The sequence below is a fragment of the Drosophila pseudoobscura genome, chromosome 3 (assembly GCF_009870125.1).
Source record: "Drosophila pseudoobscura strain MV-25-SWS-2005 chromosome 3, UCI_Dpse_MV25, whole genome shotgun sequence".
In the NCBI taxonomy this organism is placed as follows: domain Eukaryota; kingdom Metazoa; phylum Arthropoda; class Insecta; order Diptera; family Drosophilidae; genus Drosophila; species Drosophila pseudoobscura.
This window is the reverse complement of record NC_046680.1, coordinates 10,796,991-10,811,627: the sequence shown is the minus strand read 5'-3', so window position 1 is coordinate 10,811,627 and position 14,637 is coordinate 10,796,991. Positions and strand designations below refer to the sequence as shown.

At 46.1% G+C, this 14,637-nt stretch overlaps 2 protein-coding genes across 5 annotated transcripts in view; one reads left to right on the top strand and one right to left on the bottom strand.

Moving 5' to 3' along the window:
• Window positions 1–14,637, top strand: part of px (MAP7 domain-containg protein plexus) — a 70,278-nt gene that overhangs the window by 2,350 nt on the left and 53,291 nt on the right. For all 4 annotated transcript variants that reach the window (XM_033378566.1, XM_033378565.1, XM_002138422.3 and 1 more), the window contains exon 2: window positions 3,330–5,023. In XM_033378566.1, coding sequence (XP_033234457.1) covers window positions 3,341–5,023 — 1,683 coding nt within the window. In that variant the 5' untranslated portion in view covers window positions 3,330–3,340. The remainder of the gene's footprint in view (window positions 1–3,329; window positions 5,024–14,637) is intronic.
• Window positions 9,455–11,486, bottom strand: gas (gasoline). The gene is made up of 2 exons (XM_001360769.4): window positions 11,301–11,486; window positions 9,455–11,218 (listed from the first exon to the last, which is right to left on the bottom strand). The coding sequence occupies exons 1-2, from the start codon at window positions 11,345–11,347 to the stop codon at window positions 9,565–9,567; spliced, it is 1,701 nt and encodes a 566-aa protein (XP_001360806.2). The 5' UTR covers window positions 11,348–11,486; the 3' UTR covers window positions 9,455–9,564.

Below are 14,637 nucleotides of genomic sequence, written 5' to 3'. Positions count from 1 at the left end.
TGCAAATTTTAAAATTCAATTTTGCTCGTAACTTCAATTGCAACAAAGAGAGAATATGTATGAAAAGTGCGAATATTCGCAGTTTTTTCCCCATCCTTTCCTCTTCTTCTTGCCATTTCTCTGGCATTTTTTCATATTTCAATTTTTAGATTTATTATTACATTTTTGTTCCGCTGAAAGTTGGCAAAAAACTTCCCAAAACTCAGCATGGCTCCGGTGTCTCCCCGCAGCGTTTAGTTTTTTTCAGCACGCCCCCTCCCCCTCCAACGAACAAAATAAAAACAAGTGGAAACTGGCACAAGAAAAATACGAAGAAAATACGAGGAAAATCAACGAACAATGAAGACAGCGAAACTTAAGCACCTTAACTCACTTTGCAGGCTCCTCGGAAAATAACCAAAAAGTAACGGAACAGAAGGCGAAAAAAAAATAAGGAACGCTTTAGTTGATTGCCTCGACAATGACATACCCAGTACTGCCATTGCACGGGCACGGCACGCTTAAGAGCTGCTACGAGAGAGCTCTTTACTCTTTATTTGAATTTTATCCATAGATTATACCGATATTTCATATGCAGCTATGAAATGAAATATACCCCTGCACTCTACGATTACTGGGTACAAAAAAAAACCATAATCGCGAACAGAAGGAGCAACAGGAGGGAGGAGAATGGGTGAATGGGAATTCCCAACTGCGCTAAAAACTTTCGCAACTTGTTCTTTCTTGTCCTGGAACTTGTTCAATGCCCTCCTCCCCCCCGCCCGTTCTCTTCGTGAAGGCAACTTCCGTTCCATTTTCGCCTCCAACTGTAACGGCATAGAATAACAAAAACAAAGTCAAGAACATCAGAGATAAGCTTGAGAGAGAGAGAGCATAAAATGTAGAAGAGAGTGGCGAAAGGGAGAGCGAAAGAAGTTCAATTGTTAAAGTTACAAATTTCTTAAAAAGTATAGAGGGGGGTAGCAGGAGCGGCAGAGAACTTTAAAAATGCTTTGCTGGCTTGGCACTACCAGTGCCACGCCTCTGCCCTCCTCCCCCCTGCTACTACTCTTTCTAAAAAAAAAAAATGAGCGCAGAAAAAAGTAGAAAATTCAAACAAAAACAAGGACACGAGGGCCATAAAAATGTTCTTATGTGAAGCAAGCAAACAAAAACTAGAAATTTCACTGTATTAACTAGTTGGACTGTAGAGATACCCTCTACCAAGCTATTTGTTGTGAGGAAAGTACATTTCCAACTACAAGGAAATCTCTGGGCAGTAAGATGGAAAGGTAGTGAATAATCGATATATCATATGTATCTTTGGTGTCCCTTGTGTTAAGAAGAGATTTCATTAGAGAGAACAAACGTCCTGAGCCTCGAATAATTATTTATATTTATATTATATTTATTCAAATTAATATTTATATTAGAATATTTGATCCAATATCTCTCTATTATATGAAAAAGTTTTGTGTCGTCGTCGTTGCCCGATAGCGAGTGTGCCAGTGGGCTTGCCTTCTAGTATTTCTTATCTAAATTAAATATATTTCATATTGAAATTAAATATATTTTATATTTTTTATATTTAATTTTTAAATTAAATATTTTTCATTTTTAAATTAAATTTATCTCATATTTAAATTAATAACATCTCATATTTAAATTAAATATATTTCATATTAAAATTAAATATATTTATTTTAAATTGTTTTATATTCAGATTAAATATGGGCCGTGTTTATAAATAAATTTATATTTAAATCAAAATGATTTATATTTAATTTTATTATGTTTGAATTTAAAAACTATGGGTGGGTGTGTTTCTTGTGACTGTGCTATTTTTTCTGTGTACGTATTGCTGTCTAAAATATTTATTGTATTGTCGATCAGTCAGTAGCATCGGTGTTCTACGTTTCAATGCGAACGCAGCATACCCTTTAGCTCTAAAAATATCGGGTATAAAAACTTTTAAAACAACTGCAGGACGAACGAGTGTGGGGGGGCGGGCGGCGTGCAGAGCAACAGCAACAATGTTCAAGTGCAGGCTGAGGCACACACACACGCGAACGCACGCGAACACACACTCACGAACAGTTGAAAAACAACTCTTAAAAGCTTGCAAAAGCAAAGAAAAACGCAAAAAGCAAATGCATATAAAGTGAAATGAAAGCTACCCGCGCGCGCTCTCCCTCTCTGAAGTTCTGCAGAAACAAGAAGCAAAAACCATTCTACAGAAAATCAATGAAAATGTGCATTCATAAAAAATAATTGAAACATGAAAAGCCACCGATCTGTTTGCTTTTTTATGTGCACTTTACAACTTTATTTTGCTGCTGCAGAAACTAAATAAATTGTTTTGAGTAAATAATGAAAAATGTAATGGGTTTCCTAATATTTTGATTGGATAACTTTACAGGCAAATAATCTTTATTGAATTGTTTTGAAATACCCTAACCTACCCTCTGTAAGGGTATGCCCTGTTTACCTCTGTTTACCGCTTCATTTCATAATTTTTGGGGTGCGCTAAACGAGGACAGCACCGAATTGTTTAGCAAATGTTGTGGTGGTGGATCTACTTTGCTTTGATAAAGAAAATTAGCAACATTTCGATCTGGTTTTGCGTATCAGCAAATAATCGATACATTTGGGCCCCACATTTAGCCGGATTATTCTGGACAGCTCGAGTGCGAGATATATGTATGCAAATAGCGTTCCCAAAGTTTCGCTCATATATTCCCTGGGACTGGGACTGGGGCTTTCCTCGCCTCCGCTTTTCCCCTGCCATTTCGCTTGTTATCAGCTTTTCGAGTGTTTCCTTTTGAGAGACTTGCGTCACATGTCGCTGAAACTGTAATACATATTAATGAAAACAAATGCGCAGAAAAAAAAAGGAAAACACACAGAAAAAAAGCCACACACTGCCACTCAAAATAAATACATCGCGACTCAGAGACAAGAAGCAACGTCCGACAAATCGTCGAATCACTTTAGCATGCAAATATTCTTCTCGCATATTCTTTCTTTTCTTTTTCGCTTTATTTATTTATACTTCCCACATTGATGCTCTCCACGGAGATCAGGGGATCATGATCGCCGAGTGCTGCGGGTTATCGTGGGCTGCGATTAAATAGGTTATCGCCGTCGGCAATCGTTCGATTAACGAGCGTCGAATTTTCTGTTTTGCTGGCAGGCTTTTACCCGAGAGCGGGGTGTGGGGAGCGGGGAATCGACTGACTTTACAGCTGTTCAATGGGGGCTTATGAAGAGAGGAATGGGTATATTTATTCCGTTTTTTCCCCGTTTAAAACTTCTCATCGAACTCTTTCTTTGATTTATTCCCATTGCAGCTGAAAATATTATGGAAAAAGCGAAAGCATATATCAAAAATGAACTTCGTGGTGGCATCCAGCCACAGCAGCAGCAGCAGCAGTCCCTTCAATCCGAGCCAGCAACCACGCCCACACCACCATCAGGACGAGGACCCTCTCCGGCCTCGTCCAAGCAGCAGCAGCAGCTGTATCCACACTGCGAGCTGATGCCCTCCCCAGGAGCAGCAGCAGCAGCGGCGCACCGAGCAAGGACACCCAGCGACCTTTACCACCAGCATGCCTTGTCGCTGGGCTATGCGCAGCAGCAGCAGCAGCAGCAGCACTACTATCCGGCCCATACGGGGGTCAAGTCCACAGGCCGGGCATCGGCGCCACCCGATCACCACATGGCCATTTCCGTGTGCTTTGTGTGTGGCGGCCAGGGGGGCTACGAGATGCAGGCCCTACGCGTGCGTCAGAGCCCGGAGAGGCCGAACGAGTCGTTTTTCCCGTTTCTGGAGCGGCACGAGCCGCCCCACGGGATGGCCAGTGTGACGTCCAGCCAGGAGTATGTGTGGGCCTGCCTGCTCTGCTTCCGGTCCCTCAACGAGCAGTGGGACGCGTACGAGCGCCAGAAGAAGCCCCTGCTGCAGCGCATCTATCACATGAAGCGGCTGGACGGCAAGGGCTACATTGGGGCGGATGTGGCCACCCAAAGCGAGTACGCGGCCCAGGTGCTGGGCCTCAGTGCGGAGCATCTCGGCCAGAACGGGCTGGCGGAACTGCATGGCATGGATCCCTACGCTCTGGCCCGCCACTATTCCCCCCACCAGCCACCGGGGACGCCCGCGACGACGCCTCATCACCTTAGTACCTCACGGAATGCCTCACCCTCGCCCATATACGGCGGTGCGGGGTGTGCGGGTGACTATTATCCACGGACTGCCACCACGCCCACAAGCAACCACAACAGCAACAACAACAACAACAAATACCTGAGTCGGCCGCAGTCGCGGGACATGCCAGTGGCCTCGCCCTCCTCGCGACCGCCCAGCGAACCGCCGGCCCCAAAGAGCAGCAGCGGTGGCTTCTCTCAGCACAAATTCAAGCCGGGCACCGCTCCCGGAGCCGCTGCATCTCCGTATCCGGGCCAGGCGACGAGCTACCATCCCGCCCAGTACCAGCAGCTGCAGCAGCAGACGGCGGCCTACCACCTGCTGCAACAGGCGGCAGCGGGCGGAGGAGGCGGTCCTGAGCACCCGCAGGCCCACTACAAGGGCAATCCCTACAGTGCGATGCCCTCGCCAGGCAGCGCCCACCTGGGGCCGCCCCCGACAGCCGGCCTGGAGGACGACAACGCCACGGTGCTGGACCTGCGCAACGTGAGCGCCAGCGTGAGTGCCTCGACAGCGCCGCGACAGAGCGCCGCCTCGGCCGCAACGACCAGTCAACCGCCAGCGGAAGTGGGCATACTGGACCTCTCCATGCCCGACAAGAACTCCATCACGGAGGTGTGCTACGTGTGCGGGGACGAGCAGCGTCGCGGCAGCCTCCTCGAGCTGAGCACGGTGAAGTCCAAGGAGTCGCGTCTCGGCCAGTCCGTGGCCTACTTTCCGCTCTTCAACGAGCAGCATCCGCGCCCCGCCCGCTCGCGGCCCAAGGATCCGCGGGGCATGATCCAGGCCTGTCTTCCCTGCCACGAAGACCTCATGCAGCAGTGGAACGCCCAGCAGGTCAGTAAAATATTTCAGCAAAGATCGATTGGCATGTATCCATATGGAGCAGTTTTATGCGGAATTGGGGGATTTTTCCCATTGGAATGCCTGGCTGCAAACGGGGTCGAGGGGAATTTAGTTGGAATAGTTAACTAAGAGAGAGAGAGAGAGAGAGAGAGGACATTTCCGCTTGATCAGCCTCAATAGCCGCGTCGATGTAGTCCCTCTCTCACACAGTAGCTGTTCCAGTCGGCCTACCTCTCTCGCTCACTCTCTCTCTCGAATAAATATTTTAAAAATATTTTTCTACCATTTCCAATGGCATTAGATATTTCTGTACTGGAGAAAAAAAAGATTGAAACAATTCTCAGAATTTTTTGTGCTAACGGAATATGCATTTCATTTCGTTTCCGAGAATATATGGAAATTCTACGTAAAAAAATCTGGGATTTTCCGAATTCCCAATCGAACAGAATTTTCTTTAAATTTCACCAAAATTGCATTTGTTTAAAGCTAATAGAAATGTTTATTGATGCTGGCATATTTCCCGACTTCCCCGCGGACTCTATACAATATCTCGCCGTTCCCTCGTTTGTTATTTATTTTGTGAAAATTTCCATATTGTTCAGTCTGGCATGAATAATTGTATTAAATAAAAACAGTAGGCTTGCGGGTGGCAAAAGGGGTGGCGTGAAGGGAGGCGTTGGATTAAAGAGGAAATGCTAAAATAGCGCAGCTGTTGGACTTCCTGTATCAAAGATTTGATACCCTATAGCCTGTAGCTGCCATTTGGAGTCTATTACCCTCTCAAAAGTGCCATCATACCCTCGTGCGGGGTATCCAAAACGGAAGAGACACAAATTTACGGCAGCGAGTACTTTTTCGCGTCACACGAATCAAAAATAAACAAAACGAGACACACACACACACAAAGAAAATGTTGCCACAGCATCCGACCACGATGATGAAGAGGATGATGCCCATAATGATCTTGCGGCTGCTGCTCTTGGCTGTCGCTGGCGCCATGGTGGTTGACCCGAGAACAAGACCCTCTCCACTCTGCAGACGATTAATCAGTGGGGTCGGGTCGGTCGTCGTCGTCCACAAGCAGGCGTCCCCGCCTTGGCCCCTGCCCCTGCCCCGAAACAGGAGGAATTATCAACATCCCACCAGGCTCTGACAGAGGGTCAGAACGAGAGGGAGAGTGTGTGTGTGTGTGTGTGTGTGTGTGTGTGTGTGTGTCAGTGTCAGTGTCTGGGAGTCAAGGGGAGTGAGCGGCGAGAGTCACAGATAGGCGGCGAGTGTTGTGGGAATTTTGACCGCAGGGTCGCTTGTGTTTCTGATTAAATTTTAATAGCTTTCCGCGATTATTTCGCTTCTTTTTATACGCATTTTCGTTGCCTCACAGGTATACCCTAGAAGAGGGTATACCACTGTATACGTCTTGATGGCACCTTTCCCCTCGATTGGGATTCCATTTCCTGGATAATCTCCACAAACGATTGCTCGGAGAGGGTATCAAAAGCGTCGCCTACCGAAACCAAATTTTAATAGCTTTCCGCGATTATTTCTCTGCTTTTATACGCATTTTCGTTTCTTCACAGGTATACCCTAGAAGAGGGTATACCACTGTATACGTCTTGATGGCACCTTTCCCCTCGATTGGGATTCCTTTTCCTGGAGAATCTCCACAAACGATTGCTTTGAAAGGGTATCAAAAGCGTCGCCTACCGAAACCAAATTTTAATAGCTTTCCGCGATTATTTCGCTTCTTTTTATACGCATTTTCGTTGCCTCACAGGTATACCCTAGAAGAGGGTATACCACTGTATACGTCTTGATGGCACCTTTCCCCTCGATTGGGATTCCATTTCCTGGAGAATCTCCACAAACGATTGCTCGGAGAGGGTATCAAAATCGTCGCCTACCGAAACCAAATTTTAATAGCTTTCCGAGATTATTTCTCTTCTTTTTATACGCATTTTCGTTGCTTCACAGGTATACCCTATCAGAGGGTATACACTTTATCTGGATTACCTTTTGATGGCACCTTTCCCCTCGATTGGGATTCCATTTCCTGGATAATCTCCACAAACGATTGCTCGGAAAGGGTATCAAAAGCGTCGCCTATTAAAAATAGGTACATTTTTTTTGGTATTTTTTTTTGTTTCTCATTTTCAGCTGTTGGTTCTTTTTGATTCGATTTGATTTTATTTCTGTATGCGAAATGTATTTATAATTTTGAGACATCGCCCTGGTTTTGCGGCCATCGATGATGGCAGTGGAGCGTGTCCCAGGGGTGTACAGAGATTGCTTAGTTCTAGATTCTAGATGATTCACATTTTGTGTTATTTGAAATACTTAAGAAATGTGTGTAAATATAAGCAAGTGTGTCGGACAATACAATATTTGAAATATTTTCGGGTAAAATATACTCACGCGCGGAATCTGGGAAATATTACAAGGAAATAATTTCAAATATAAAGAAAGTTCCCAAAAATATTTTTGTAACGCCAACAAATTGGTTTCCCCTTTCAAAGGACTTGTACAGACATTATTATTCGTCTTGGGAACTCTTTTAGCAGCCCTCTTATTCCACGCACTATTACATGCCCCCTCTCACTCTGACTCACTCTCTCTCTCTCTCTATCTTCCGCCACCTACGGCACTTTTTCTCACGCAATGAGGCCCACAAAAGTGGACATTGTTTTGCCCAATGCCACCCCATTTTTCAGTGTACACCATTTGAATTTTAAATTCCAAACGCAAATATTTACAACATGCCATAAAAATGCAAAATTCATTGACGGCTGCGGGGGGCCGGGGCAGGAAGAACACTGTGTAAAATGCCGGATAAATAATTAAATGCCATTAATTGGAATTGTGTAAATTTCGCAGGGAAAAAATTCAAATTTAAATGAAGCACAAACACAACAAAAGTATACATATGTGTATCTGTGTGTGCAGTGGAATAAAAGTGGATGCACATGAAACAATAAATACATAAATAAAGGCAAATAAAACAAGGAAAAAGGGCATCGGAAGGCATCGAAACATTTGATACCCTGCACAAGGGACACAGAACGCTTCTCCACTCTTTCTCTTTTGTTGATTATATCCTTTTGCTCCTGAAATCCTGAATACCTCAAGAACGCCTGAGCCGATTTGAAGGGTATATGATAGATATGTTGGATTCCTCTTTAATCTATAAATTTGGTCAAATAGCTTTTACTTTGCCAACATTTAGAAAGAATAATTATACCTTCATAATAACTAGGGTACATGAAAATTGCAAATTGCAGGCGACAAAGAGACAGATTGGATTGGATCCCTATTCAGGGAAATGTCCATTGAATATATGTGTAATTACACACGGTTGGAAAACATTTATAAAGGACACTGTGAATGGGATAAATTAATTAAATTTAACCCAATAAGCCATGGAAATTCATTTCTGGCTGGCAGCCAAAAACTATCTACAGCACAGCCACCCCCACCAAGCCACTCTCCTTCGACCCCTTCCCCCCCCCCCCCCCCCCCCCCCCTCAACACAACGCGCCACAATGACGTGCACAAATTTTCATTGGAAAATGAAATGTGCGAAAAGCAATTTAATAATTTATCCCCAATTTTCGCTTAAAGCGAAAACACAACTGAAATGAAATAAAAAGAAATCAAATCACGCCAAACTAAAAAAAAAATAAAAAAAATCAAAAACAATTTATAAATCGATCTGGTTTGCTGCTGGCTCGATGCCAGAGAAACGAAAATAAACGGATTGCCATTAACTGAAACTAGAAATGTTATAAACAAATCGGGGGTGAACGAAACGGCTGATGGATACCCTGTAGCCTGACAAATGGGTACATAAATATACGCATTTATCCAAAAGGAATAGTGGGGATTTCATTACGGAGCTAAATATGTAGCCAGACATACCATAAGCCAGATGCGATTGAGTTGGTAGCTTTCCAAGAGGTGCTTATAGGGTATTTCTTACGTCGTTATTGCACATAAATGTTTCACACTCCCTTTTGTGGTTCTGGCTATAAAAATTCCAAATACCTCTGTTTTCTGTTTAGAATATCATTATAATATTTCATAATAGACAATTTCCTGAATACGAAATGAAATATTGCAAAAATGTGTGCTTGAATTCCCCAAAAACCTGATTAATTATGTTCGAAGCATTTAAGAAATGTGTGGATGATGGCAGGAAAACTAGAACAAAGAAACAAAAAACAAGAAAATAGAACGGAATAAGTAGATTGACAACAATGACCTGCTGCGGTGTTCCCTTGGCTCGCAAGGAATCTCCTGGCAAATTGCCAACAAAAAGCAACGCCAACACGACCCAGAGACAGAGGGAGGGACTACGTCTGCGAGTAAAAGCAGTTCGTGGGTCTGGTTTGCAACCAGTTTCTTCATAAAATATAAAACAATAAATCATGATTGTGGCTTATGGGTTGTTTTCCTTATTTTATTCCCAGTTTAACTTCTGTTTTAAGGCATTATAGGCAGTTTTTCTTCGTTCCGTTTGTTCTGGCTGGTCCATTCGTTCAGTATAGGCTCTCCCTGGTATAGAAGCTGTCCCACACGACAAACTGTTTGCTCTCGGGCAGCGGAATAAACTCCAGGCCATCGGCAATGTTGAGGCACAGCTCGGGACCGCCGGGACGCAGGGGATCCCATTTGACCGGCGCAATGGTCTCGCAGTTGGGATCCCCGGTGATGGCAAACGATGTCCACATGGCAATCAAGCGCTCAATGGTCAGGTACTCGGGCGTGGCCTTGTCCAGCTTGCTGGAGAGTATGCCGTAGAACATATAGGAGATGTCATCGGCGTGGCAGACGCCGCGCACCTTCCGGCCGCACTTGAGGTTCCGATAGTGGTTGAAGTGCGGCGAGTCCATGTCGAAGCGGTACAGATAGGTGGCCGTGGCCGGGGCATAGACAGATCGGGCGAGCAGCGTGCGGTGGATGTCGTGCCAAAAGTTCTTGGTGCTCAGGATGTGCAGGCACTCGAACAGCTCCATGCTGCCGCGGTCGGGGTCACCAAAGTAGGCGACCTTCAGTCGGCTGACCATTTCGTTCAGCTCGTCCTGGTCGATGACATCGCGCACCTGGCGGGGAATGAGCGCCTCGAAGGCGCTTAGCATGTGAAGGGCATCCTGCAGAGTGGTCTGGTAGGAGAAGAGGCCCTCGAAGGAGTTGGCGCCGATGATCAGCGGCAGCGCATTGCCCCAGGCACTGGCCAGCTGCTCCTGCTGGGGCCGCGGCACCACACAGTCCTCCCCCACATACGGCTCGATGACCGGCCCGAAGGCGATGATCTCATAGTCCCGCTGCTCCTCCTGCGTGATTATCGCATTGCAGTGAAGGGCCAGCTTGCCGCCGGGCGTCTCCTGCAGGAACTTCAGCAGCTCCTGCTCGTCGTCCTCCTGGCCCGTGTAGCCCAGTTTCTTGACCAGGCGCTGAGCCCACCGTCTGTCCGGTTCCGTGGCCCAGGCGCACAGCGCCGACCCGGACTGGACAATGGCGCGATGGAAGAGGCCACGCGTCTGGTCCGTCTGCATCATGATGTGCGTGGAGGCGGCGCCCGCGGACTCGCCCATCAGCGTCACATTGTCGGGGTCACCATTAAAGCTGGCGATGTTCTCCTTGACCCAGCGCAGGGCCTGCACCTGATCCTTGAGCCCTGCGTTGCCGGGGACATTGAGAGAGCGCTCCTTGAGACTGAGGAAGCCCAGGACGCCAACGCGATAGTTGAAGGTCACCAGGATGACATCGTGCTTCATGAAGTAGTCCGGCCCGTAGAGATCCCGCGAGGCGCCACCGATCTGAAAGCCACCGCCAAAGATCCAGACCATCACGGGCAGCGGCTTCGGCGAGTCCAATCTCTTGGCGTACACATTCAGATAGAGGCAGTCCTCGGAGCCCTCGGCGGACATTGTGATGGAGTTGCGCTGCATGGGCTTCTCCCTCGCGTACGTGCAGTCCCTCACCCCCTGCCAGGGCTGCACGGGCTGGGGGGCGCGGAACCGCAGCTCGCCCACCGGCGGCTGGGCAAAGGGTATGCCCTCGAAGGCATGGTAGATCTCTCCGTCGTAGACGGTCCTCCGCTGCAGACCCTTCAACAGGCCGTATTTCGTTTCCAGCTGTGTGCTCTGATTCGTGCCCAGCCGGTATTGGATGAGCTTATGGCCGATGACTCTGAAAAACAGAGAAAAACCAAAGATGAGTCATCGTGCGGCCAGATTAAAAGCTGGCTTTTTAGCCCGAACTTTGAACTCACTTTGCTCCCAGCTTAACCTTGTCACCAAATCCCACGCGTAAATCCATTTCGCTCTATGTACTCTATACCCTACACTATACTATGTATAGTATTTGTATAATCTCCACCGACAGCTATGTGCTTACACTTCCAGCGCGGTCGAGTGCCACGCAGAGACTGAGAAACCATTCTCGCTGCTCTATGCCCCAGTAAAAGTTGATGATAAAACTGTTTAGATAGCCACCACCACCCCCTCCCCCCAAGTGTGGGGCGTGGCGTGACGCCCGCCCACCGACCCACCGACATCATAATTATTCCTGTTGGACTCGAAGCATTTGACGGAGCTCTGGAGTCCGTTCCATATGTGGATCCCTAGATAACAACAAATTTGAGTAGTACTCATTTGGCCAATCCCTAATTGCGTTCGGACAGCGAACACATAGGTGCATTGTGTTAGCCCCTCCGATAAGGCTGATAAGGTGTGGTTCGGTTCGGTTCGGTTCGATGAGGGGGAAATCAAATACAGAATCTATATTTATAGCTAATACAGAGAGCTATACAGAGATTATGGGGTAAGCCAGAGTAGGATAGCAGAAGGGAACATACAAATTGAAGAAATGAAGAAATATTAACGGATTAATGGTAGAAAAGCTCCAACTTTGTCTACAGCAAAGACTCAATATCCCAATGAAAGGTCATACATTTCTCTTTTCGTACGCAGACACCAAATTTCAACGAATAGAAACAGAAATTTCTTCCTTTAAAATAATTTGCCTATTAATTTTAATTGAATGAAATAAATGTGTTCTAATGTGATGATTATCTTTGCACTTCATTAAACGAAACCCCAAACGGGAAAATTGTTTCCTTAAATATCTTGTGAATCGTAAATATACAAATTTCTGTATTTAATTGTCGATGCCTGTGAGTACTTTGCTGTCATTAATTAAGCGCCAAAATGATATATGGAGTGGGCCTCCTCCCCAAAAGAGTATACTCTCAGGCATCCTTGTGATGACGTCAGCGGTGTAGGTGGTGGTAGGGTGTCTCTGACTCTGGCCGTCTCTTTCGTTGATTGTGCTCACCTCGCGCTCTCTCTCTCTCTCACTCATTTTTCACCTGCTGCTCTTTGGTCTCGTCTGTGCATTAGTTAATTTGATTATTTCACACTTCGACTGCTTTGAACCAACATTTAATTTTGCCTCAACGGAGCTTAGCTGCCCCCCTCTCTCTCTCTCTCTCTCGCTCACTGGCTCTCTTATTCATCCTTTATTCGCTTTGTTGGTTTTGTTTACTTTGTGTCATTTGTTTGTTTGTGCGTTTACTCAACTTTTGTTATCGCTTTCGCCTGGTTTCTCTCTCCCCCTTGCTTACTTTTGTTTCAGTTTCTGTTTGCTGTTTGGACACGAAACATTCTAACATTGCAGCACCCTCACTAGTATTAAATTAGTAAAGAACTTAACAAGTTAATCAAAGTTAATGCCTAAACAGTGTCTTTAATGTCTTTAATATTGAATTTTATAAGCTGAAGCCTGTTTTCCTATTAAATTCCCACCCCTTGAAGAAAAGCCTTCATTTCTTGTTATTTACATATGTACATTTGTATGTACATATGTACATATGTACATGTCCCCTCCTTTGTATCTTTAATACTTTTTGTTGCTATTCCTGCTTATTTCCACAATATTTCGGCTTAGACTGTTGCCAGGTGGATTACTGGCAGGGGAGGGTCCTAAGTGTGTCTGAGTGCCCCCTAACCTGCACATTCTGCAGATTCCATTGACTAAATAAATAAATGCACCACAGTGCAATCTATTCTGTGGAGAGCATACGTTGTTGTCGGTGTGTGTGTGTGTGCCTGTGCGTTCGTTGCTTTTGTGTTTGCTCTGCTTTCGAGCCCAGGCCCAGGCGCCGCTGTTGCATTTGCAGACTACGCATTTGCTTCCCGTCGTTATCTTAGCTCCACATCTCCCCTCTCTCCCTCTCTCCCCTCCTCCTCGCATTCTGTCTTCCATTTGACTCTTGCCATGACGACCTCCAAGTGTCTGCATCCTCTTCTTCTTCTGCAGGGTATATTAAATAGAAGGGAAGGCCAGTCTTTGGTACTCTCTCTCTCTCTCGTTATAAATACCCCGCCAGAGTCCTCCTCCCCATCTTACTGCCTACTCCTTCGTCACCTTCTTTTTCCTCTTTGTGTTGTTTTTGGGGGCTCGTGTTTACATGAATGCCGCCAGCCACCGCCTACTTGTTAAAGGTGACGCGACCCTCGAGATGCTCCTTGCCTTGTCCCACTTCCCTTTTTGTCGCTCCATCGTGTTGGTTTTTGTCTACCACTCCTCTTTCTTCCCCTCCCCTCCCGCCCTTCACCAATCTGTGCTTGTGTTCGGAGCGCATGTAGAGATTGTTTTTTCAACTGTCCATTTTCCAGGGCTGAAAACCAACGAGTGTGGGAGCATGCAAAGAATTCAATGCAATAAAAAAAACCCATTCCGTGGGTTATTTTGAAATATTTGTGCAATTAATTTAAATCTGAATTATTCGGAGAACCTAACTTAGTAATTGATAACATTTATTTGAGTATTTTCAATAATTATTATTAGTATTGTATCATGGAAATGTCTACAAATTATGCCATAATAATTGCTTGCAAATTCCATTATATTGTGATTTATTCATGGGGTTCTCTTCTCCTCCGTCACTCATTTGCAATGTTTTCATAAACTAGTTCAGTCTGCAGCCTGTACGCTCCGCCCCATAGGCTTATATGGCCCTCCACTACTCTTTTTACTCGTAAAATAAGGTTCACTCCCCCACTGGTTCGTAAGCTAGTTCCCTCTGCAGCTGCTGCTCCTTTGCTTTTTGGTGTTTTTGTTTCGCCATTCGCCGCTTCAATTCAATTTGATTCAGTTCGTGCTTTGCCGCTCCGCTTTGGCTTTTCCATTCGTAGACTCGTGCGACGCCATCGCCGACATCGCAGTTAACGCCAGCAGCGGCTGCGGCTGCGACTTCGTTGTTTGTTTGTGTTTGTTTCAGTTGTGCGCTGCCCTGAGCGGCGTCGTCGGCGTCAGCGTCAGCGTCGTCGTTGCTTTTGTTTTCTTGCGGGGGCCCACAAGAATAACAAGAGAGCAGGGCTCCATCAGGCAAAGAGGAGCAGCGGGAGCAGCAGCGAAGTCAGCGCCAACGCCAACGCCAACAGAAAATTGCTTGCTTTGCTCGATCCGTTCTTGTCTGGCTCTGGCCCGCTGGTCGGCTGCGTTCGGTTGTTGGAGCATTCCGTTTTGTGACGCGCGCCGTCGGAGTCGCACGATTTTCAATCTCTCCCGCCGCAATCAGAGAAATCCCATACGCTTCAGTGTAT

Bases quoted from the DNA above. Each gene is read 5' to 3' on its own strand.
- gas (XM_001360769.4), bottom strand. From the start codon at position 11,347: ATGGATTTACGCGTGGGATTTGGTGACAAGGTTAAGCTGGGAGCAAA. The intron at 11,219-11,300 runs GTGAGTTCAAAG...TCTGTTTTTCAG, and splicing joins AAGGTTAAGCTGGGAGCAAA to AGTCATCGGCCATAAGCTCA.